This window comes from Macaca nemestrina, chromosome 14 (genome assembly GCF_043159975.1).
Source record: "Macaca nemestrina isolate mMacNem1 chromosome 14, mMacNem.hap1, whole genome shotgun sequence".
NCBI classification, from domain to species: Eukaryota; Metazoa; Chordata; class Mammalia; order Primates; family Cercopithecidae; genus Macaca; species Macaca nemestrina.
Genome location: NC_092138.1, coordinates 66,380,901 through 66,406,586, shown reverse-complemented (window position 1 = coordinate 66,406,586; position 25,686 = coordinate 66,380,901). Strand labels below are relative to the sequence as shown.

The 25,686-nt window shown below is 46.9% G+C and overlaps 1 protein-coding gene across 3 annotated transcripts in view; it reads left to right on the top strand.

Annotated features, from left to right (window-relative positions):
• The first annotated feature begins 21,922 nt into the window (after positions 1-21,922).
• The window catches only part of LOC105497299 (paired box 5), a 195,774-nt gene continuing 192,010 nt past the window's right edge, over positions 21,923-25,686 (top strand). For all 3 annotated transcript variants that reach the window (XR_011612705.1, XM_071078015.1, XM_071078013.1), the window contains exon 1: positions 21,923-22,307. Coding sequence is in view for 2 of the 3 variants with exons in the window: in XM_071078015.1 (XP_070934116.1) it covers positions 22,262-22,307 (46 nt within the window). In the remaining variant the exon portion in view is untranslated. The remainder of the gene's footprint in view (positions 22,308-25,686) is intronic.

The following is a 25,686-nucleotide window of genomic DNA, read 5'->3' as shown; positions in this document are numbered from 1 at the left end:
CCAGAACTCCACAAGGAAGGACTTGAGCTAAATTGGCAAGTTGTTAAGCACTCCAGGTTGTTTGAGACCCATGCTGCCTCCTACCTGCCTTTCACTTCATTCATTCATTTGTGCATTTAATTATTATTTTATCTGGCCATTTATTTATTCAACAAATGTTTACCCTGTGTCTGCCACATGCCATTCCTCTGCTAGGCAGTGAGATACAAAGATGTAGTCCCTACTCTAAAGGAGCTCAAAGTCTAGAGAGATGGAAGAGGGCATGGTTCAGAGAAGAATTCCTGGGGAAGGCAACACTGAATAGAGTGTCTCTGGAAAGAGTAGAGAGGGAAGACCAGTGAAGATAAAGGAAACAGCAAGTGCAAAGCTACACTGACATGAGGGCGGCTGGCTCAGTTGGGTACATGCCAACTTTGCTCATACACCATGAAACCTGAATATGGAGGGTGTGAGTATCAAGGGGTAGAGAGCAAAGCCAGAAAGAGAAATATGCTACCCTACCTTTGTTACAAGGCAGTGGTTGAGCAATATAGGAGAAAGTGGAGAGGATGCAGGCCTGGGGATCTGGAGACTGGGGTCCAACCTGAGCTCGGTGCTAATTCAGTAGGTGACCTTGGGCAGGTCTCTTCTGCTCTCTGGACTTCAGTTTGACCCTTTGTAAAATGACAGGGTAGGATTATGATGATGTCTTAGGGGCTCTCTTCCAGCTCTATCATTCTGTGATTCTAAATCCTTTTATAACAAACTCTAGGAGAGGAGCTTTTCTCTTGCAAATGGAGTGTAAAGTTAATCCTGCCTGTGCTGAGGCTAACTAATGTGCGTGTGTGGTTTATCCTACTTCATTAAACCCTGATTCCCCACAGAGCAATGCATGAGGCAGCCTAGGCAGGTAAATACTGAAGTGTTGCTGCACTGGGTCTGTTAGTGGAAAATGATTTCCCCCAACTCTTTCTCAAGTTTATCAACACAAAGCCTATAACCCCGATTTTCCACACTGTTACCTTGCCACATGTGCAGATTTAGACCCAGTCATAGGGTATGGTAAGTTGTGTCCTCGTACTTCATTTATGTCGGCATCCTCCACACCCCACAGTGTGCTACCAGTGACACCATTGTTATCCATATGAAGAAACAAGTTCAGACAGGTGAGGCCACTTGGTAGGCGAGGCACAGCCCCATGTGATGTGTGACCCATATAGTGAGGGCAGTGCTTCTATTGACTGAATACTCGCCAAGGAATGCAAAAAGGCAAGCTCTGAGGTAAAGTTCCCATGTGAAAAACTTCCCCAAGGTTCTTGCCATTTGTAAAGATCTTGCAGGTTCCAAGTCACTTTTTTCTTTTTTCTGAGACAGGCTCTAACTCTGGAGTGCAGTGATGTGGTCTTGGTTTACTGCAGCCAGGCGATCGTCCTGCCTCAGCCTCCCAAGTAACTGGGACTACAGGCATTACCTTGCCCAGTAATTTTTTATTTTTTGTAGAGATAAGGATTTGCCATGTTGTCCAGGCTAGTCTTGAATTCTTGGTCTCAAGTGATCCTCCTGCCTCCGCCTCCCAAAGTTCTGGGATTACAGATGTGAGCCATGACACCCAGCCACTTTTTTTTAAGACTAAAAGAGAACACTCGTTCTGGGTTGTCTGTTGAAAGCAAATGGTAATTGTCTTGGGTTCCCTGAATTCTTCTTTTGTTGTGAAGTATAGTACAGATACTGAAAATGCATAAAGCATATGTATATAGTTTAATGAATAATTAAAGGTGATCCCTGATAATCCCCATCCTAGTAAGGATATAGAATATAACATTGGGTGAAAAGAGCAAGACACAGAGAATACATCCAGTATAATCCCATTTATATGAAGTTAGTAAAACTGACAGGCTTGACGTTTGGCTGAAGCGGCCACTCTTTGCACGGTCCTATGCGGTAAGTAGACCTGACAAGACTTTGTCCTCTTTCACCTCACTGAGGATGAACCCTCTGAGGACAGAGAGGGACAGAGGCATTGAATGTTAAAGCTGGAAGCCAGGCGCGGTGGCTCACGCCTGTAATCCCAGCACTTTGGGAGGCCGAGGTGGGCGGATCACAAGGTCAGGAGTTGGAGACCATCCTGACCAACATGGTGAAACCCCATCTCTACTAAAAATACAAAAATTAGCCAGGCGTTGTCGTGGGTGCCTGTAATCCCAGCTACTCGGGAGGTTGGAAAAAAAAAAAAAACCCAGCTGGAAGGACTATCCTATGACATTCATTCACTCAATCATTCTAATTTCTCAGATACTTATGGGGATTTACTACGTAGGGGATCTCTGGGGGATAAGGTATAGGCAGATCTTTTGTAGATCTTGTCTTGGAGGAACAGGAAAAGCTAGAATGAGTTGAGTCCTAAATGGAGGAGAGAAGTGAGGGTTGAGGAGGTGCCTGGCTCTGGGCCAGAACAGACCCTCAGCGCCTCTGAAAGAGCTGGAGGGGTGCGACCCACCAAGGGTACAAGGCAGAAGAGACTCCTTGGGCCTCAGGAAGAATGGGTAGGCTACTGCAGATGAACCCAGCCAGCCTCCCTTACCAGTCTCTGTATTCAGTCACCTAAGGGTGGTTTATGTGCAAGCAATGAATCCCAGAGGAATCAGAATTAGGGTGCAGAATGTGAGAGGAAGGGCCCTGACACTGCCTGCTCCAGTGCCTTTATTGTGTGGATGAAGAGACTAGGTCCAAAGTGAAATGGCTTTTCTTTTTTTGAGACGAGAGTCTTGCTCAGCCACCCAGACTAAGAGTGCAGTGGTGCGATCTCGGCTCACTGCAACCACCGTCTCCCGGGTTTAAGTGATTCTCCCGTCTCAGCCTCCCAAGTACCTGGGATTATAGGCACCTGTTATTATGCCAGACTAATTTTTGTGTTATAGTATAGATGGAGTTTCACCATGTTGGCCAGGCTGGTCTTGAACTTCTGACCCCAGGTGATCCACCTGCCTTGGCCTCCCAAAATGCTAGCATTACAGGCATGAGCCACTGTGCCTGGCATGGCTTTTCCAGTGTCCCCTGGATAGCTTGAGGGGAGCCCTAGGACTGGAATCCAGATTCCTGCTTCCCTTACCAGTGTTCTTCTTCTGCCCAGACACACAACGGTATTTTCCAAGATGAGTTTTTAGAATCATCAGTTTTAATGGTCATGAAATTTGGAAAAGATCTTAGTGGTAATCTCTCTAGTCCAGAGGGTCCCAAACCTGCCTGATCATCAAATCACATGAAAAATTTGTTTTTAAAAATGTAGATCCTGGGATCCCAGCCCCCAGAGATTAGGGTTTTGGGGTCTGATAGAACTGGAATTTGTAGGCCAGGTCGGCCATGTGTGTATTTTAAAGCTCCCAATTCCTACCCTCCACTTCCAGCTGATACTGATGATTAGCAGGTGGATTCTATCCAGTTGACAGAGGAAGAAACTGAGGCCCAGATAAAGTGAGGTAGAGTGACTGTGCAAGATCACATGTCATTCCATCACAAATTCTTCTATTGTTCAGAATAGAATTGAGCCAGGCTGCATGTCTAAGAGCCTTGACATATTAATAGTGTTTTCTTTCAATATTGTTTTTTTGGTGAACATGTTTCATTTTTTGAAGCAGCTTAAAAGATTCCCAGCCATGCTGCCAGACCCTCAGATTTGTGCAATGTTTACAATGACTTTGTTGTTCATTAAACAAATTTACCTAGACTTACCCAACATGAAAGAAATCATCTTGTTTACAGTGAGATCCTGACAAAAATATGTGTAGCAAAGACAGACAAACACACATAAACCTGGATTGCCGGGTGGGACATGATTTGCTGCCACATTCAATTTTTCTCATTAGAACTTGTTTTATTTGAGCATGACTCAGTACCCCGTGTAAATGCAAGGTTGTTAATCTTATTACTATATGGAAAACAAATTAATTAGTATGCATGCTTTTGGAGATGAGTTGTTAGGTTGGTGTTGGAAAGATTAGGAAAATACACTCATTACTCCAAATGATATCTGATAATACACGTCTGACTTCCACTTTAAGATCTGTTCCAATATATGGGCAACAAATATAGCTAATAAAAATCAAGCGTTTGTGTTCAGCAGCTAAATGTTCATGTTGGCCAGATCTATACACATGCTGGCCTTCTTTGTTTTAAAACAAAGGACAGTTTGTCACTGTCCATCAGCCAGAGACTCACCTGCAACAGGCAGTTTCTTAGGTCCCAGCTCCCATCCAATATCCAAACTCAACTGAGAGTGACCTCTTCCTCTGCTTGCCTACCACACTTTCTATCTCTTCTTTCAGCAGTCATAATGAACACACCTCATTTTTGCAGGAAACTGTATGCTCCCCAAGGGTAGAGACTATATTCCAATTGGAGATTTAAATGCGTATTGATCAGAATACCCCACTGCAGGAAAAATACATGAAGAACAAGGAAGCCCTTAAAGTACCAGTGTGGAACAATCACCAGTATATATTGTTAAGCGGACACATAACTCTGCAAGAATACGGTGACACTGATTACAAAGTTACCAGGGAGGTATACTGGGTGGTTGAGGGGCAGAGGTAGGAAGAGACTTTCCCTCAGGTTCCCTCTGTACCTTTTAAATTTGAGCTATATGTATGTACTCCCTAGTCCAAAAAAAGAGCAAATTATAATTTAGAAGTAAAATCTAGTAAAAAGAAAATATTTGCTCAACGTAAAACAACAACAACCAAAACACACACACAAGAAAACCCCACCACAACAAAATAAAACAAATAAAAACAAACAAATGTCATTTGGGGTATTACACTTTGGGAAGTCCTTTAATAAATAAATCTGTTTCACATTAGCTTAGTGTTACCCAGACTTATTTCACCAGGGAGCTCCAAAAGAAACATGAGATATCTAGTGTTTCTCAGATAGTTCTCACTGCTTTTAAAAAATATTCACTTATGGGCCAGGTGCAGTGGCATGAGGGCCAAGTGCAGTGGCTCATGCCTGAAATCCCAACACTTTGGGAGGCTGAGGCAAGAGGATCGCTTGAGCCTAGGAGTTTGAGACCAGCCTGGATAACAGTGAAACCCCATTTCTACAGAAAATTTAAAAAAAAAAAAAGGCAGGAGGATCACTTGAGCCTGGGAGGTTGAGGCTGCAATGAGACATGATTGTGCCACTGCACTCTTGCCTGGGCCACAGGAGTGAGAAAAAAAGAAACTATATTTACTTATGAATACCTCACAAAACACAAGGGACCCACTGATGTGCTCTAGGTAACATTTTAAAACAAGAGCATAGATCCTAAGTCTGGCTGCCAGCTCTGTGAATGAACCTGGGCAAGTCCTTTCTCTTCTTTGGGCCTCAGTTTCTCCATCTCCAAAATAAGCCAGTGGTATGAGATTCTCTCTGACATTCCTTCCAGCTGTGAAGGTCAGATTCTCCGGCAAAAAAATATATATCAAAAGTCTCCTCCAAACTAAGCACATGCTGTAAGTAGCAATTGGAGGCTGGCAGAGGTCGATGATACTTGTTAAAGAGAAGTTACAAACATACCCGATGTGAACACATTTTCCCAGCTTCTCCGAAAACCTGGGGGATTAAAAAACAAAACAAACCCCAGAAGACATTCCAGGAGGTTATAAGAAACCAATGCATCATCTTTGGTTCACAACAGCTGATGATATTACCAAAGTCTCAGCACTTCCACTTACTCACTGTCCAGCCTATTGGGCAAATCCCTGAGACTCAGTTTCCTCAGCTGTAAAATGGGTATAATAATTGCTTTGGCGCTTTCCCAAATTCTTGGCATAGGCACTTAATTTATGACAGCAACAGAAATAAGAGAATCAAGAGCCTGCAACAGGCTTGTCAAGCCATTTGTAAAAATGAAGTAAAAACGTTGCTTATCAACTTACATTTCATTTATTGGTAGATTTCCCTTGGTTGTGGCAAGAGCATGATATGAGACTATCCTACTCATCCATTACTAGAGACAAAGTAAAAGTATAAAAAGCCTTTGGCAAAGCGATTTGCCCATATATATCAAGAGCCATGCAAGCATTCAGGCCCTTTGACCCAGCAAATCTAGATCTGGGGATTTTACAGAAATGACAAAAATAGGAGAACGTGATATGTATGAAGACATGCACTTTGGGATTATCTGTGATAGTGAAAAATTGCAGTCCTTCTAAATATATAATACTAGGGAATGATATATCCACTCAAAAGAGTATTAAGCAGCCATTAAAATAATTATTAAAACATTTATTTTTAAATGATAATTATGAAGACCTGTGGCATTATAATGATAAACTGTCAAGTGAGAAAGCCGAATGAATAGGAAGCTGTAACTACACTCATAAATCACCTATGTAAATTTCGCCTGAGGTAAGAAGAGCACTGAACAGTTCATTTGTTACACTGGTAGGATTATGGATAATTTTCTTTCCTTTTAATTTCTCTTATTGTTGTAACATTATAAACTAAATAAAAATCTGGGAAAAAAATACAATAAGGCAACAGATAGGTACACTGTGTTGTATCCTTCGTAAATCCTTTCGCTGAAGAAAGGGATTAAATGTGGCTTACCATAGCAAATCATAAAATAAGACTCACATTTTGCATTTCCTCTAGACCCTCCTACCCTTCTGAGAATAAATTAAAATATAAACACCAGAGTTGAGTTTTTAAAATCCAGGATTATCTCATTATTCTATTTAAAACATATAAGGAGAGAAAACACACTTTTTTCTTCTGGATTAAGTTTCCCTGGCCAAGTTCCATATGTCTGTTCTTCCCTATTGGCAGGTCATGGGTCTCCCTTCCTACCACAGGAGTTTCTCAACCTGTTGACTTCTCTCGGCTATCGCACAGATGGTGGTGAAATCATTAGATTGAAGGAAACCCAACAGTTCTTGCTTTGTGAAATGAGCATGCTATTTCTGCCCAGGCTACAACCTGGGTCTGGGATCAGGATCTCCTGAGATGATGTGCAAGAAGACACAGAAGTGCTTTGCAAATCCTCCAGAGCTGTGTCCATTTGGATCTTTTTTCTTTAGGAGTCAATGTAACATAATGGAGGACTACAGGGATAGAGTGGACTTAGGGGAGTGGAGAGATGGGGCCTGGGTTTTAGGCAACCCTAAAGTGTTAGTGGTCAAACGATTTGTGTGGAAAATCAGACTGGCTTTCAAATTCCAGCTCTGCCGTCTCCTAACTGTGTGATCCTGGGCAACTCCCAGTGTCTGAGCCTCAAAGTTGAGGCTTCATCTGTGAATCCGGAGCACTAACAAAACTGGCTGCACAGGTTTGTTTTGAGGATGGAATATGATCATGTATGCAAAGCACAGTGCCCAGTGAGTGTCCAAGAGATGTCCGTTTTCTCATTAGTCTTGCCCCTCCCATGAACTCACTGTAGAACCTGTGGCAATTCTATTTCCTTCTCTGGGCCTTAGTGTCTCCATCTGCAAAATGGGAGAAGGGGTGGACTCAACTGTCTCCCAGGGCTGTTTTAGCATATGGGCCTGTGGTTTCACGGTGGTTCTTGTAGCAATGTCCTTTTCTTTTTGTTTTCTTTTTTTCCTTTTTTTTTTTTTTTTTTTTTTTTTGCAGTTTTTACTTAAACAGAAATAAAATGGGCATATGGGCTGTCTATTTATTTTCTTTGCTACACAGCCTTGCATTGTGACTGGTAACTCTGATGGCCAGCTGGGCTGCTCTTTCCACAATGGCTTTATGGTTCTTGGAGGAAACATTGTAAGCGATCTCAGCACAGTACGATTTGTTGCACTTCAGCAGCACTTCCAGCTCCTTGATGTTGTGGACCAGGAACTTCTGTAAGCTACTGGGCAGCGTGTGCTTTATTTTTTTGTTGCTCCCATAACCAATGTTGGACATCAAGAACTGGCTCTTGAACCTTCTATGAATCCTGTTGTCAATACCTCTGGTTGTCAATACCTCTAGGTGTCTACCAGTTACACTTAATTTTGACATATCAGTCTGACTGCTGCCAGATGAATGTCTTGTTCCTCTTTGAAAATCTTGGGCTTCATCTGATCTTTGACAAACCTGAGAAAAACAAGAAATGGGGAAAGGATTCCCTATTTAATAAATGGTGCTGGGCAAATTGGCTAGCCATAAGTAGAAAGCTGAAACTGGATCCTTTCCTTACTCCTTACACGAAAATTAATTCAAGATGGATTAGAGACTTAAATGTTAGACCTAATACCATAAAAACCCTAGAAGAAAACCTAGGTAATACCATTCGGGACATAGGCATGGGCAAGGACTTCATGTCTAAAACACCAAAAGCAACGGCAACAAAAGCCACAGTTGACAAATGGGATCTAATTAAACTAAAGAGCTTCTGCACAGCAAAAGAAACTACCACCAGAGTGAACAGACAACCTACAGAATGGGAGAAAATTTTTGCAATCTACTCATCTGACAAAGGCGAACCTACAAAGAACTCAAACAAATTTACAAGAAAAAAAACAAACAACCCCATCAAAAAGTGTGCAAGGGATATGAACAGACATTTCTCAAAAGAAGACATGCATGCAGCCAACAGACACATGAAAAAATGCTCATCATCACTGGCCATCAGAGAAATGCAAATCAAAACCACAATGAGATACCATCTCACACCAGTTAGAATGGCAATCATTAAAAAGTCAGGAAACAACAGGTGCTGGAGAGGATGTGGAGAAATAGGAACACTTTTACACTGTTGGTGGGATTGTAAACTAGTTCAACCATTATGGAAAACAGTATGGCGATTCCTCAAGGATCTAGAACTAGAAGTACCATATGACCCAGCCATCCCATTACTGGGTATGTACCCAAAGGATTATAAATCATGCTGCTATAAAGACACATGCACACGTATGTTTATTGCGGCACTATTCACAATAGCAAAGACTTGGAATGAACCCAAATGTCCATCAGTGACAGACTGGATTAAGAAAATGTGGCACATATACACCATGGAATACTATGCAGCCATAAAAAAGGGTGAGTTTGTGTCCTTTGTAGGGACATGGATGCAGCTGGAAACCATCATTCTCAGCAAACTATTGCAAGAACAGAAAACCAAACACCGCATGTTCTCACTCACAGGTGGGAACTGAACAATGAGATCACTTGGACTCGGGAAGGGGAACGTCACACACTGGGGCCTCTCACCGGGAGGGGGGAGGGGGGAGGGATTGCATTGGGAGTTATACCTGATGTAAAGGACGAGTTGATGGGTGCTGACGAGTTGATGGGCACAGCACACCAACATGGCACAAGTATACATATGTAACAAACCTGCACGTTATGCACATGTACCCTAGAACTTAAAGTATAATAATAAAAAAAAAGAAAGAAAAGAAAATCTTGGGCTTCATGAGGAGTCTGAGGGTGGCCATTATGCGAGTAGGAAGTGTCTGCCACCTCCATAGGCAGCACCGAGGAAGAGAGGGCAATGTCCTTTTATTTTATTTTATTTTATTTTTTTGAAACGGAGTCTCACTCTGTCGTCCAAGCTGGAGTGCAGTGGTGTGATCTCGGTTCACTGCAACCTCTGCCTCCCGGGTTCAAGCTATTCTCCTGCCTCAGCCTCCCAAGTAGCTGGGATCACAGGCACAGGCCACCACGCCCGGCTAATTTTTGTATTTTTAGTAGAGACGGGATTTCACCATGTTGGACAGGCTGGTCTCGAACTCCTGACCTCAAATGATCTGCCCATCTCAGCCTCCCAAAGTGCTAGGATTACAGGCATGAGCCACCGTGCCCGGCAGGCAATGTCCTTTTAAAAATAGATTATATGCGAATCTGTAGCTCAATGGGACACAGCCATGGGAATGGGGTTGCAGAAATTTTCTGTAAGATTAGGCTCTCAGCTCCATAATCCTGCCCTGGCTTTACTCCTGAATGTGCTTCCTCTAGTTAACATTCCAAAACCACCCAACCCTTCCAGCTGGGATTATTCCAAAGACATCCAAAGACATAGAGGAGATGTTGTAATGCCCCTCAAGGTGGCACATTGAGGGTTCCCGTGAAAAGATCTGTCTGAGCAGATCTCTTTCTCTGGAATTTCAGAGCAGATTTTTTCACAGGATCCTTTGCTGTGCCACCTTGTTTGTTCTTTCCTGAGGGTGATGACTCCCAAAGAGCAGAACTTAGACCAGTGGCAAGAAGCTGTATGGAAGCTAATTTGTGCTCAGTGAGGGAAAGGACTGCCTAGAAGGCAAAGGGTTCGTGAGCTCACTGTCCCTGGAGGTATTCAACCTTAGAATGGACCACTGTTCGCTTGGATGCTGTAGAGAGGCCAGCCTGGATAGAGTTCATACAATTAAATGAGGCCCACTATCCCAAGTCCCTATGCTACTAATGAACTATTTACCAATTGATTATCATTTAATTAGCAATATAGATGATCCCAAATTTACGATGGTTTTACTTAGGACTTTTCCACTTTACAATGGTGTGAAAGCAGTATGTGTTGAGTAGAAATCATGCTAAATTCTGAATTTTGCTCTTTTCCCTGGGTATCATACCAGAATATGCAGTGAGATACTCTCTCAATGCTGGGCCGCAGCAGTGAGCCTCAGCTCTCAGTCAGCCCCGTGATCATGAGGCTAAACTATTGATACTCTGCAGTGTGTTGTGTGGCCAGACAATTTTGCCCTACTGTAGGCTAATGTGAGTATGCTGAGTATGTTTAAGGTAGGCTAGGCTAAGCTATGGTGTTCAGTAAGTGTATTAACAACATTTGTGATTTAAGGTATCGTCAATTTACGGTGGGTTTATCAGGATGCAACCCCATTGTAAGTTGGGACACATTTGTACATTAATTTTTTTTTTGAGACAATGTCTCACTCTGTCACTGAGGCTGGAGTGCAGTGGTGCCATCACAGCTCACTGCAGCCTCAACCTCACAGGCCCAAGTGATCCTCCCACCTTAGCTACCTGAGTAGCTGGGGCTATAGGCATGCATCACCACCCCTGGCTAATTTTTGTAATTTTTTTCTAGAGACAGGGTTTTGCCATGTTACCCAGCCTAATCTCGAACTCAAGTGATCCACTCACCTTAGCTTCCCAACTGCTGGGATTACAGGAGTGAGCCATTGTGCCCTGCCCGTACATTAATTAATAAACTACTGGTTGCACCATCTTAAATGCTCTGGCCTATTCTAGTTTCTCTCTCAGGAGAATGCCCTCTGGAAGACTCCTGAGGGTGCGGGTTGGTGGAGAATCAAACTGAACACTTAGGATTCATCTTTCTGAGCCTTCTCTTCTACAGAGTGAAATTCTGCAATTTATAGGGTATGTGTCTCTGTGTGTGTATGTGTGTGTGTATATATACACTAGAATTCACCTCATTAATGCACTATTGACTGCAATTTTGTCTTTTCATTTTTTCTTTAGGGTCTGAGGGTTTTTTTTCCCCCTTTCAGCTCTGCCTAGCTGTGTTTTATCCCAGCAAATCTAGATCCGACATTGTCTTTTCAGAATTTTAGCAGCAGTATCATGACAGCTGTTAACCTTATGGCTCTCAGATGTGCTTGAGTTGAATTTTTTGTTCTTTGCTTTCTCTCCTTCAGTGCTGGAAAAGGATATTTTTAAAAGAAACACAATTTTTCAACCCATGAGTACTGTCGGCCTCTTCCTTTATAAACCTGCATTCATACCTCCTGTCAAATTCTGGTCCATTGGCTCCTCTACCAAAGGAGAAATGCATTTAGGTTACCAAAAAAGGTTTTCTGCGGGCACAGTGGCTCACGCCTGTAATCCCAAAACTTTGAGGGAGGCTGAGGGAGGTGGATCACAAGGTCAGGGGTTCGAGACCAGCCTGGCCACCAAGGTAAAACCCCATCTCTACTAAAAATACAAAAATTAGCCAGGCATGCTGGCAGGCACCTGTAATCCCAGCTACTTGGGAGGCTGAGGCAAGAGAATCGCTTGAACCCGGGAGGCCGAGGTTGCAGTGAGCCGAGATCACACCATTGCACTCCAGCCTGGGTGACAGAGTGAGACTCTGTCTCAAAAAAAAAAAAAAAAAAAAAAAAAAAAAAAAACGGATTTTCTGTAAGCAGCACTGGGGAATCCAAACCCATCCTAACAATACTTTGTGAAACAAATCCCAGCTGTTATATCATTTGGTCCTCACAACTGCCATGAAAAATAGGTTGAGTGGGTGGCACTTATTCTCCCCATTTTATAGGTTAGCAAACCGAGGGACACAGAGGTGATGTCATGCTTCTAGGATGTGGTGAAGTGAGAGCTAGAGTCATGGGCTGCAGAGGACCAGTGCAGGGAGGATTTTACCTTCACCACATTTATTCATTCATCAGACTCTCAAATGAGCATATTTATGTGCAAGTCCTGTGCTGTTTTGGGGTTGCAGAGTGGGATCAGACACTGTCTCACTGCTTTCATGACAGGAAGGGAAGAGGACAAGGAGCCATGACAGTGTGATAAAGGCATTCGCATAAGTGTGGCACCCAGGGGGAGTCTGATATGCTCACTAGTGGAATAACCCTAGGCACAGTGCAGACACAAAAGCCCACAAAAGCAGGCATAGTTACTCCTGCTCATCCAGGGGGGCCAGCAAGAGAGTCTTGCAAATCTCCAAAGGAAGTTCGGATGTTCCCATGAGTGTTACCTGGGAGTAGCAAACCCTGGGGTTTGTAAGTGGATCAGAACTTAAGATTGCTCTAGGCTGGGCGTGGTGGCTCATGCTTGTAATCCCAGCACCTTGGGAAGCCAAGGCAGGTGGATGGCTTGAGCCCAGGAGTTCAAGACCAGCCTGGATAACCCGGTGAAACCCTGTCTCTACAAAAAATACAAACATTAGCCAGGCGTGGTGGTGCATGCCTGTAGTCCCAGGTATTCAGGAAGCTGAGGCGGGGCGATTACTTGAGCATGGGAGATAAAGGCTGCAGTAAGCCATGGTGGGACCACTGCACTCCAGCCTGGGTGACAGAGTGAGACCTTGTCTCAAAAAAAAAAAAAAAAAAAAAAAAAAGATTAATGCAGTTCTTAGTATAGCTCCTTGAGGACTCTGTTTCCTCAACTGGTCTCAGCTTCATCACCAGGGAATTCTCTCTTTTCTCCTGCCTTACCAGTTCCTAAATAAGCCAAGCATTTTCTCCCTCCAAGCCATTGCTCACCATATTGAACTGTTGGTCTGTAGCATCCTTCTCCCCTTCTTTTCCAACTCACTCCTCCAGACCCAGATCAAATGCTGCCCCCTTTAAGAAATCTTCATAGATTTCCTTAGCAGGAAGGGAGGACTCCACTTTTGTTTTCCTAATTGTATATAATTAAAAACCTGGGCCAGGTGCAGTGGGTCACGCCTATAATCCCAGCACTTTGGGAGGCCAAGGTGGGCAGGTTACTTGAGGCCAGGAGTTGGAGACCAGCTTGGCCAACATGGCAAAATCCTGTCTCTACTAAAAATACAAAAATTAGCCAAGTGTGGTGGCGTGCGCCTGTAATCCCAGTTACTTGGGAGGCTGATGCACGAGAATCACTTGAACCTGGGAGTTGGAGGTTTCAGTGAGCTGAGATCCTGCCACTGCACTCCAGCCTGGGCAACAGAACAAGACTGTCTCAAAAAAAAAAAAAAAATGCCAGATCAAGTTCTTCCATGGATTAAAGGCTTATTTCTTCAGTGTGACTTCTAGCAACTTGAGGCAGGAGGCTCTCCTCTCTCTCCAGGACTAAGCACAAGGCTGTCTTTGCTGAATAGAATTGAATTAAAATGAGAAGAAGGGGGCATATCCATTACCCTTTGGTAATGGATGGTTTTTTGTCAGATGGTTTTTTGGTCCTTTTGGGGCAAATCAGGAATAGTTTGTCTATATGGCTGCTGGTACTTTGAGGATCTGGATGTTGCCAGCCTCACAAGTTCTAGTTCAGGGTGTTTAGACAGGTGTAGACCTGGTGAGTGGGGCAGGGGTCAGTGAATCACAGTGGCTTAGTCCTTGCTCTGAAAAAGCTTTTAAGCCAGTGTTTCTCAATGGATGGTCCAGGTACTTCCTGCATCCGACTCACCTGGGGAAGTTACTAGACATTCAGGTTCCAAGCTCGATCCCATAGCACTACACCAAGCTCTCTGGGGCTGGGGCCCAGGGATCTGCATGTGATTCTTCTCACACTGAAGTGCAGAAACTACTGTTATAAGGGAACAGAATGACTTACTGCCAGAAGAGCTGGTGCCCAGAGGATAAGTCCTGCCCATGGGAGCCAGGAAACTAGGAGGAGTAGTGAGAACTGGACACAGACACTTCATCTCCAATCCATAAGGTAATAGGAAGGGTGAGCTCAGGGCTATGTGGCCTGAGCAGAGAATGGTGGCCACCAGCTGCGGCTCTGGGGGGATCTTTACAGCCTGAGAGGATTTAGTAAGGTTCATGAGGAACATTCCAGGCTGAGGGTGGTTGGTTTGTTTTTCCAGACTGAGGTTTGTGAGGGAACTTTGTGCAAACTTCCCAGGGGAGAAGGTTAAAAAAAAATCCAAAAAACTGATGGAGAGTAAGCTTCCCTACGTTTCTCTCCTTTGGTCCTAGGGCCTTTCTCTTACCTCTTCCCTTTGGCCTGTGGGTCCATTTACTCCATATAGTAAGGGGAGAATATGTTTTAGCTGCTGCTCTGACAATCTTCATGAGGTACAGCAGGGGCCTGCCCACCCTAGCCATCTTTCTTCCTTTGTCCCATTCCTCAAACCACTGGGAATTCCTTCCCTCAGAAGCATTTGCCATTCCTACATTGCTCCCAAACCCTTGGGCAGCTCTTTTCTTAGCATTTTGCTTGTATGTTGATATCCAGTAGCCTCTTCTGCAAAGTGCAGATTTTAATTATGCCATCTGTTCCTTATTTATCTAGCAAAGTCCTACTTACCCTTCAACGCTCATCTCAGGTCACCCTCTAGACATGTCCCCTCCAGCCTCCCCCTTTCCAGAGTCTGGCTTCAGTACCTTGCACAGTTCTCCCAGATCTCTCTTTGCTTACACACACCCTCACTCTCTTACCATCTAAGTCGAGGCCTGTTTCCCTTCTAGACAGTTCCTGGGACTCAAGTGGCATTGTACTGTGGCTCCTAACCCAGGGCTGTGTACCCCTTCCCAGGGCGGCTTTGAGGATCAAAGGATGTTGTGTAAGGCTTGCGGAAGGCGTCTCTGTAAATGTTCTTGCCCTCCTCCCTGACTCTCATGACAGGGGAGGGTACTGAGCTGACTTGCTAGGCCAAGCGGTCAGGGAACTCCAGTGCCTCAGGCTTTCTGACTGGGTCTGGAGAAAGAGTGGAGGGTTATTCCCTTGGGGTATGTGGTCCTTCAGGACCAAGGAACATGACCTGCCTCTTGCCACCCTCTCCCCTCCATGCCAGCTGGGATTCAGCTTCAGCCTGGGTGGCCAGAAGGGGCAGAGTTTTCCTCTGGGTCTTGGAAGCTGCCCCAGGTGGTACACCCAGCCACCCAGCCTACACAGAAGACCTCAGAGGAAATGGAGGAGCCAAACGTTCACTAAACGGGCTTTGGTGAAAGGAGCCAAGACAAAACCCAGCTCTGAGCTTAATTAGAAAGAGTGCTTAATCCCTCCCCCAACAAATGCAGATTGCCCACAAAGGAGAACAGGAACCCAGTGGCCAGGAAGACCCGCAGCCTTATAAAGAAGCACTTTGGGCTGTGTAGGGCAGCTCAGCTATGATCTGATACAATGACTATTGTCAAGGAGGGTTGTTTTTCCATGTTTTTGTATCCTTTTCTTCACATTTTCTTTTGCTACCTAATTTCATGCATCAGAGGTCAAAAGACAAAAGGTCAGGCCTGGTTTAGAGACAGCAAACTCCCCACCACCAAGAACGTGTGTCCAAAACAGCACTTTGAGGCACCGCCTGCAGACACCGGCAAGTTTTCATCCCTGATTCTCTTTTGTCACTTCATGGGGTACATGAGTCTACGTGCAAACTGCATGAGAAATGAGACACCAACTGCTGTACCAAATTAGGAAAAAATTAACTAAACTGTTTCTATCTCATACCTTGTTTATAAGAATTTGTACCTAACAAGGAAAAGCCCATCTTGGAACTCTCAGCCTGCCTATGGTAGAGAACTTTACACACACACGCGCGCGCACACACACACACATGCATATGTATGTAAATATGTACATACATAAAATATATATACATATACACACATATATCCTATAAAAATAAAATCTGAGCACATATTTCTTAAATGTTTTGCTGGGAGGATTTATATAGATCTGTCCAGAAAATTACCAATACTTGTTCTAAAAATTGTTTTAGTCGAAAGGATAGCAGCATTTCAGTATGAATAATTTAGCATGATTATTTTGGTATGTATTTAGTATGACTATTTTGTCCTCAGACTGCAAATGTTTTCAATGTCTCATTTTGGATTCTTAGGTAATAGTAGATTGCCGGAGTTTCCTTATGTGATAGGTCCACACAATGTGTTTATAACGAGGATACAATGTCATGATTTCCCATTAGAAATATTTTCATGATTTAGGGGGAAAATGACTTTCTGATTCTATGTTCATAAGCTCCTTATATTAGATATTTCAAATGGTTTTCATCTGACTGAAAATAAATTAGGGTTTCTTTGTGTAGAGGATTTTTTTTTTTTTTTTTTTTTTTTTGTAGATTTGCATTCAGTGCCAGAAGGCTCCCACCCCCAGTACAAAGTGAAGGAAAAGTTAAGGCTTTGGAAGTGTCTCTGGTGATGGCTAAACACTGAGACTGGCTTCAGAGCTCATCTCAAAGGTGCTTTGGCCCAAGCATGGCTCATCTTTTCCATCTTACTCTGGGCTGGGTTGCTAAAGATAGCGAATCAGCAGCAAATCTGAAAGATTTTTAGAGCACAATTTTATTTCCGGCACATTCTCAAATCCAGACTTCATATCCTGTAGTCCTCTGACCTTCCCAAAAGACTTTCCTCCCAAAAGAAAAAATAGAAATCAGCCCACAACCTGCCCTGAGGCTGAGGTATTCACTTGGCGATTTGCAGGTTCACATGGCAGGCTCCAGGGAAAGCACCCCAATCCTGGGGTGATCCTCTCCCACAGCTCTGAAGTTACTACAGAAAAATGGAGAATGAAGTAAGCGAGAATATTAAAGGGCCTACCTAAAGGCGTGCCTCACTTCCGTTTAACACTCTGATCTGCGTCCAAAACTAAAAGAATCGTTTAGCTTGTGCGCTCACCCTCACTCAAAATCGCTTGTGAAGTAGGCTCTTTTATGTTCCAATACTTCATGGAATCAAATTATATCACATTAAAACGTTATTAGTTTAAAACACATTAAATAAATGCAAGTCTGGGCCGACGCATGAATATTTAAAGCTCACATTACACGGTGAAATAGAAGAAAAGGGGGTGAGGAGAGCTAACAGAACATCGTATAAGTACTGATAGAAATAAAACATCCTATGTGCAAACTTTCTTTAGCAAAATATGGTTTTATTACTTACACTTATTATGGTATTGTTAAATTTGAAAATAAATATAAAGAGAAATGAACTGATTTACACTTGTTTTCAATGTTAAACAACCAGAATGCCAGTAAATCTTTTCAATGCCCTATTTTGGATTCTTAGGTGAGAGTGGATTGCTGGGACGTGTTGGCAAATTTTAAATACAACTGATTGCCTGTTTTCCATATTCATATATTGCTAATGTAACTCCAGGAGAGTGAATTTTATCTCAAAATTCTCCAAGAGTTGCCTTCAAATAGCGTCTCTGTGCATATGCATACGGCATACACTTGACGTCTGCCATGTGTACCTGTGCGCTGGAAACCAGTCATGGAACTGAATTGAATTACTGGATTTGAGTTGAAATGAACCCATCCAAACGATCCAGGTCTGCGCTCTTTGAGGCTTCTCTCAGTAACATTTCTAATGAAAGCAAGAAAAGCGGTAAAGTAAAACAACAACAGCAACAACCCACCATGAGCCCCAGGTTACCCGAACACAGACCCATCGCGTATTCTAGCGCAACACAAGTATTTCCGGGTGGCGAGTCGCTGGCACATGGTGCCCCAGCGAGCCAGCACCCGGAGCTGGAAGCCCTGTATGCGCAGAGGACCCCACTGCCAGCTGAAATGGGTGTTTTGACCCAAACCAATCCTCAGCTCCTTTCTGCCGCGGGCGCCGCCTGAAACCCCGAGGCGGCTGCCGGCCCGCGAAGTGCGCTTTTTGCTCTCTGCGCTGGGGAAGTTGCAGTTGGAGAGGCGCCCCCATCCATCCCGGCACCGCCCCTAGGCAAGACCCAAGTTTATACCGCAAGGGACCAACTCGCCGCGACTCGGCGTCCACCCTCAATGCTGACACCGTTCAGGCCCGGCAAACGAAGCAGGGAGGGGCTGGGCATTGGGGGCGCCGCCTGCCGAAGATGCGGTACCACGTGCGCGCTGTGCGGACCCCGAATCCTGTGAGTCCAGCTCCGGCCACAGGCTCTCGAAGAACTGGGCCCTTAGCTTTAGGGCGGGGCCTCTTCTTTGCCTCCTGCCTGGATGTCGGCTCCCATTCAGGCTCTGCGCGAGCTCCGGAGCCGAGTCCCAGTGCCAGAGTCGTTCCCTGCGGCTTCTCCCAGGACTCGCACAGAGGGAGGCCCAGCGGCGAACTGCGATGGCCCAGCCTTTGCTAGATTCTCTTCCCTAGATTCTAGGCGTCTAGGGAAGAGGGGCACCGGGCCGGAACTGAGCTCCAGTTCGGGCTCCACTAGCCCTGGAGCCCCCCACTATGTTTCCTGGCTGAGTTAAAGAGCCCGACCTTGGCCCCTCGCCTGGCAACGTCGGCCTCCCCCTCCCTTGCCCTCAGCGTCTTAGCTGGAGGGAAGCTCGCAGCGTGCCTAGGCCAACCCCTTCTGCGTCTCTTTTCTTTTCCTGTCACTCTCTGTTTTCGGTTTCTGCTTTCTCCTTCTCACAGAATGCCAGAGCGAGCAGGGGCCTGGAGGAGCCTCCGCACCAGCCCCTTTTCGGGGCCTCCAATCTGCCTTCCCCACAGTCTAGTCTCCCCGTTCCATATTTCTTTCTGTATAGACTCTGCTTGTATTTCCTCGCCAATTGAGCCAGCATGTGTCTCTGCTTCTAAATTTGCCTCTCCTCTTGTCCCTCGTGTAACATTAAACAAACCAAGGTGTGTTGAGCTGGAGAAGTCCTAGCAACGTGGACAGAAGGAATGGCTTATTCTGTCCTCGGAACATTTCCGGTCACTACAGTTCGGTTTCCCCTTGAGGCGGCGCCAGCGCCGGTTCCGCCCCACAGGCCACTGCTACGGAGGCGCCCGCTCGCTGTCTCGCTCTCTGGCGGTGTCTGCGTGTGTTCGGGTGTGGGCACATGTATCTGTGCTTGCAAACCAGGGCGGGCTCTCCAAACCGAAAGCTGCGCGGAGTTGGGTTTCTGGGATTCTAGGGCTGCGGTCAAGGGAGATGGGGGATTTTCCCGGGATCCCGACGCCCATCTGAGCCTAGACTCCCCGCGTTCCGGCCCCTTGTCCCGTATCTCTAGGGCCACAGCGTCAATTCCGTGTCCTCCGAAGTGGTTCGTCACCTGCTCCGCTGCGGGGACCCGCCCCTTGGGCCAAAGCTGCGGGAGTCCGGACGGTCCGAAGCACGCTGTCCAGGCGCAAGGGGAGACCGACTCACAGGGGACGGGTTGGGCAAGGGGACGGCGGCTGGGCCACGGTACCCCGCGAGGGGGGCTCTGTAATTCTGACCCAGCACCGGCGCCTCCGGGCCCGCGAGGTTTTGACGACCAGCGGGCGCCCCCTCGGGAACCACATTTGTTTCCCTCTGGTCTCGAGCGTCCAGAGCGCGATGCGGCGGAGCACGGCGAAACCACGATTCGTGATGCTTGGCCTGATCCTCTGCCCTTCATGGGTGTGGGCAGGAACGGAGTAGTGGCTGAGGTCCCCTCCCTAATCCCAAAGCCCCACAAAAGCCAAAATACACATGCAAACTCTCACCAAAGCATCTCACAAACACAAAAACTAAAGCCAACACATGAAAACATAACCCCAGCCCCCATCAAAACGTACAGCTCAAAAAAATAAAATCCAAATCGAGGGAAACAAAGCACACACAACACGAAATTCCCTAAGGCAACACACACACAAACGACACCCACTCACACCAAATCAAAACACATCTAAACACCGCGGAGAAGGAAAAGCCTTACAAACGACACACAAAAAGACAGCCTGCAAGGACAAAGGATAAAATCACACAAAATCAAAACTCACCCCAAAGACCAGGACTTACAGAGCAAAACCCGCTAAAATCAATCCCACGAAAAAACAACACGCAAAACACCCGAAACAAAAGAATCTCCCATGGATAAATGAAAACTCACAGAAAACAAACAAAAACAAAACAAACCCTCTACATGGAAACAACAACAACAACAACAAAACACCAACACCCCCGCCCCCAGCCCGGGGTGAAATGTCAATTCCGGGAGGGCTTTTGATCTCCAGGCGCGGACAGGCCGCACCTCCCAGGCGCTGCCTCCCGGCGTGGGCTGGGGCTAGGCTGCGGAGGGAATGAGTCGAGCGCTTGGAGATGGCCAAAAATCAAATTGCGGGGTAGGGACACGGGCCGGCAGGCTGCAGAGAGGAGGCGGCGCTGGGGAACTGCGCAGACCACTTGGTGGGGGGGCCGCCCGGGAATCCACAGCCACATTTCCGATTGTGGCGAAATCTGCTCAGTGGATATGTGATGTCCAGTTGCCGCCGGGGGCCCCCCTTTCCTCGAGCTCTAGGCTCTTCCCCCTAGGTTGCGACCCAGCCTCGTGACCACCCCCTCCAAAAAACAAACAACACTCTTGCTGAGGAAGATTCACTCTCCAAAACTGCCATTGTCCGGCGGGCCGAGAGTCCTCCTACGGAGCGCTCCCCCGCCCTGGAGAACCTTTCCCCTGCGACCACCCTGCTGCAGGGCCCCACAGGCTTCCAGTGGCCAGGTCCAGCAGCTGAACTAACTCGAGGCTGGGGAGGGTAACAGGGAGGGGAGGCTTGAGCCTGGGCTGAAGAGAGAGGGCTGGACATGCCACACCTCTGCCCGGTCTCTCTGGATCTGATTTCCTCTCTGGAATCAAGTCCTGGGGCTCTGGGACTCCACAACGTCTCAGGGCTCGGGGGCAATGCGATTCCATTTATGGGCAGGGTTAAGGTGTCTGGAACTCCCGCCAATCTCCAGGAGCTACTGAGATGTTCTGCTCTGCCCGGGTGCTCCAAAGCGGAAGCCCGGATTTCATCTCCAGCATTTCACAGCTTAACCTCCATGCTCTGGGCCAGAATGGAACTTGATGTGGGGAGGGGTTCTGGGACCAGGAGACTGGATGGGACCTGGGGGCTTTAGGGATCTGGCGCTGCCCTAGGGTCAGGGGCCCAGCGATAGACAGGGCCCCAGCAAATTGGGGTGGGGGGTGGATGGCTGGGAACCCTGGGGTCGGGCGCCGCCCTAGGGGTGAATCTGAGTAAACCGGAACGTCCCCTCTGTGCCTGGCAACACTGCCAGCCTTTGCAACCCCTTTCAAAAGCACCTGCGTGGCCGAGCAGTTAATTTCTTTAAAAACAAAAACCCGGCCTGCGCCCGTCTAAGCAGCGGGATTTGCACATGGAGATGTCACAGGCCCCGCGCACAGCGCAGAGGGCCGCGACCCCCAAGCGAAGGGCTCAATAGAGGGTGCGGCTGCGAGACCCGGGCTCCCGGGCTCGGCTTCGGTCTGCCCCTTCCCGTAGGTGCGCTGGCTAGCACCCGGCGCAGTCTGAAGCCTTCCTTCCCTCCCCCCCAACCCCTATAAAAGTCTAGGGCGGCGCGGCAGCAGCACTGCTGCTCTCCCGGCTTCCCGCTCTACTCCGGCCCGGCCCGGTCCGCCACGTCTGGCGCGCTGAGCAGGCCCGGCAGCGCAGCGCCTACCCTTTCCTCGCTCCGGGCCGGCAGTGCGGGGCGGCGCGCTGGGGGCGCGGCGTGTCTGGGGACATCTTGTGATGTTGGCGAGAACAGGACATGATCTCACATGGCGAGAAGCTCTTTAGTTCCTTAATCATTTCACGGTGCCTTCGGACGCTTTTTTTCCACCTAAAACGTTTAGTTTCAGCTCAGTGATCAGCTACCCCAGCTCCGCGGGGGAGCGGAAGGCTTGAATTATTCCGACCTGTGAGCGGCCCCTGACACCAAAAAGAAAAAAAAAAGAAAAAAAAGGCACAAAAAAGTGGAAACTTTTTTCCCTGTCCATTCCATCAAGTCCTGAAAAATCAAAATGGATTTAGAGAAAAATTATCCGACTCCTCGGACCAGCAGGACAGGTAGGACCGCGATGCGGGCTCCAGACGTGCAAACTCCGGGACACAGCCAGGCCCTGGTCCCCACGCAGGGTGACCCTGGAGGAGGAGGGGGTGCCCGCATTTTCGTAGAGACTGTCTATCTAACTGCGGCCTGTTTGTTATGTTTTTTCACCTATCTGTTCACACACTTCTGCATCAGTCCAAGTATCTGTGAGTTTGTTTGTGTTTTTCTGTTTCTGAATGTTTATGCTGGTGTCCTTCCGGGGGTCTGCAAGTTAGGTCCTGTGTGTTTATATAAGGGGCTCAGTGTGTGCCTGACTGACAATAAGTTTGTGTGTCCCTGTATATGTATTTTTAAAAGATATAAAAATATATGAGTTTGTGTCCAACAGTTTGCCTGTGTGTGTGTGTATCTTTATACCTGTGAGGTATTCGTATGTGTTTATAAGTTAGTATTTGTGTGTATATTCTTCTAGGTATCCAAAATGTGTGTCTACTATGAGTGTTATTTATGTAATTGGGAAATATCTGAGTGTACATCCACTATTTTAAGGGTCTGCATTCACCTGTTATGTCCCAAGTGATTTTGGAAGTGAGAAAGAGGTGGCTACACTGACCTTTCCATTTTTGGATGTCAACAGCTGTCCAATGCATACATGCCAATGTTCACATTGTGTCTCTAGGCAAACTCTTAGACGTGGGTCTGGGGCCTATGGAGACCCGTGGTGTTTAGCATGTGCATAGTAAGGCCCAGTTTCCATTCTATTGGGAGACAGAACCAGGAATGAAGGTGTGAATTCGGGGCATGTGCCTCTTGGTGTGTAGTGGGCACTGTTGAGGCTACTATTTCTACAAACAGGTCTCCTGTGGTAGGCACAACCTTGAAGATGAGAGCGGACACCTGTGGCGTTAGTTGTGACATTTTAGGGACCCCCAGCCTCCCTTCACTTTCACCTAGACAAGCCTCTGACACTGGCGTGTGTGAACACACACACACATACACACACTGTGTCCTCAGGTTTTATCCTGTGGGTGCCGCTCCAGTGGAGCACAGTGGGTGGGTGCATGTGCACAGTCTGGGCATTCAGCTCTGGTGCCTGTGTGCACACAGGCCTCTCTGGCATAGGTCCCCATGTGCCTCGCACAGGCCTGAGAAGTAGGTAGCAGGATGTGTTTATGTCTGAGAGGAGGTATCAGAGACAGTAGGCCTCCATCTGCCCTGAGGCATGAGTCAGGTATGGGGGCCCTCTTTCACTCACTAGGCCGCTGTGAAACTCCCACACAAACACACTCCTGGCCCTGGCAAGAAGTCCTTCCCCCATCCCTGTGCCCTCTGAGAACCCCCACCTCTACTCCAGCCTCAAATACAAGCCTAAGAGCAAAAAGGATAAACTTAGACCCCAAGCCCAGGACAACTCCTGGGGCATAACTGTATTTCCAAAATCGTAGCTGAAGAGAAGTGAGGGCAGAGATCTGAGGCAGAAGAGTGTTTCCGGGATGAGGGCTCAGGAAAAGGTACCTGGAAACCTCTCTGCTCCATCCTCAATTCTCAGAAGGCCCTTCTTCCTGGGTTTCTCAGCAGGTGGGCTTTCAGAGAGACCTGAGTCTGGAAGTGGGCGTTGTGTATTTGTTGGGAATGAACCGGGGATGTGTGAGTGTTGTGGAGAGGGTCTCTGCTGTCCTCGGGCTGGCTCTCCCCACAAGCTGTCTAGAAGAATGTAATTCATGACGGTCGATGGGCTCTTTGATTAGTTCAATCGCCTGAATAATCGTTTAATCAATAAAGCATTTCATTCCTCAGCACAGTTGGACTGGGTGGGGCTTGGGGTGGGGTGAGATAGGGGAGCCCTAGGCTGGCCAGGGCTTAAAATCTAGCGAGCCACGCCCCCTCCTCACTGATGGGTTGGGGAAGAGCTGCCTGCCTGGAAAAGGGCGACAGTTCAAGTGAGACTGCACTTCCACCTGTCCACTCCAGCCTGGGTCAGGGCTGGAGAAGAGAGGGAAGCTGAAAAGCTGTCCAAGCTGGTGCTCAAAGGGGTGTCCAGGTCTGGTTCCTATGAGAGCTTCTTCCTTCTCCCAACTTCTAGGTATTTCATGGGCCGATAGACTTCCTTTTTCTTCCTTCAGAACCATATTCCATTTCTTACCCCAACCTCAGTTTCCCTATCTGCCCAATGGGGAGGGAGTGTGTCCTTCTGGCTCTAAGCCCATGATAAGGTCAGGTCAACACTAAGCAGGGAGCCACTTAAGGACCTTCTCCTCTAATGTCTTCCTTGCTGTAGGGAAAGAAAACAGAGGTTCAGAGAGGGGCAAGGACTTGTAGGAGATCATAAAGCATGAGTAATGGAGGGAATAGGAATGGAAGGTGACCTCTCTGCCCTTAGACCTCCTGTTCCTGCTGGGAGAAGAGACAGATTCCCCCCTCTCTCCATGGACTCCCTTGGAGAAAAACTACTATTGGGCAAGTAGTAGTCTCTCCTTGCCATGGGAGCCCTTGAGTCCTTAGGCCCAGGCAGGTCTGGATGGGTTGAATACTTTCCCACTGGACATTGGCATCAAGTCTCACAGTTCTGGAATGAGCCTGGGATGGAGTGATAGATAGTAACAAACCCCTATCCATGAAGCTTCATCTCACAGAGCCTAAGAAGTCACATCTCAGGGTTTGTTCTCTGTATTAAATAAACGGGGAAGCAGAGACTTTAGAAGGGGCTGCCTGTCTCAAGTCTTTGGGAGACAGAGTTAGTCCCAGCACCCCTGGCCTGCAGAACATGCTGGTAATGATAACACACCCCGACTAAGGCGGTTTTACACGATTCTTGAAAAACCTGGTTAAATTCTCATTTTTTCTCCATCGTCTTCAAGAACTCCTGAAAACAGAGCCAGGTCAAGTAGAGCAGACTCCTGATCCAGGGGCAGGAATCATGCAGGAATCTGCCGTGCCTTGACTTTCTGTATAATTTCAGGTCAATTTCGTTCCCTCTGACACTTAACTTTTTTATTTTTTTAAAAATGAAGTTTAGAGAGAACTCAATGGGTTGAGACAGCCATGCAGGCAGCATCCCTGATCTTTCCAGAACTGAGCAACCAGTCTGAGCCCTATTGGGCCCCACTTTGTCAGAAGCAAGAACAGGGGAATGGGCTGGACTTGGGTTGAGGGAGTCGATGTCAGGCTAATAGATTACTGTTAGCAGCCCCCACATCCTGAAGCGGCGGAATGCAGTGCGCTGGGAGGCGTGGAAGGGAAAGCCGGGAGGGGGTGTGTCCCCAGTGAAGCGAGGTCTTTGGCTTCTCAAACATTATTCTCAATGGGCTGTCTTTCAGTACTAAAACTTTCAAAGGCAATTTGGTTTACATAAATGAGATTCTTCCTGGATAGTTTCCTTTCGCGGTCTCCTGTCCC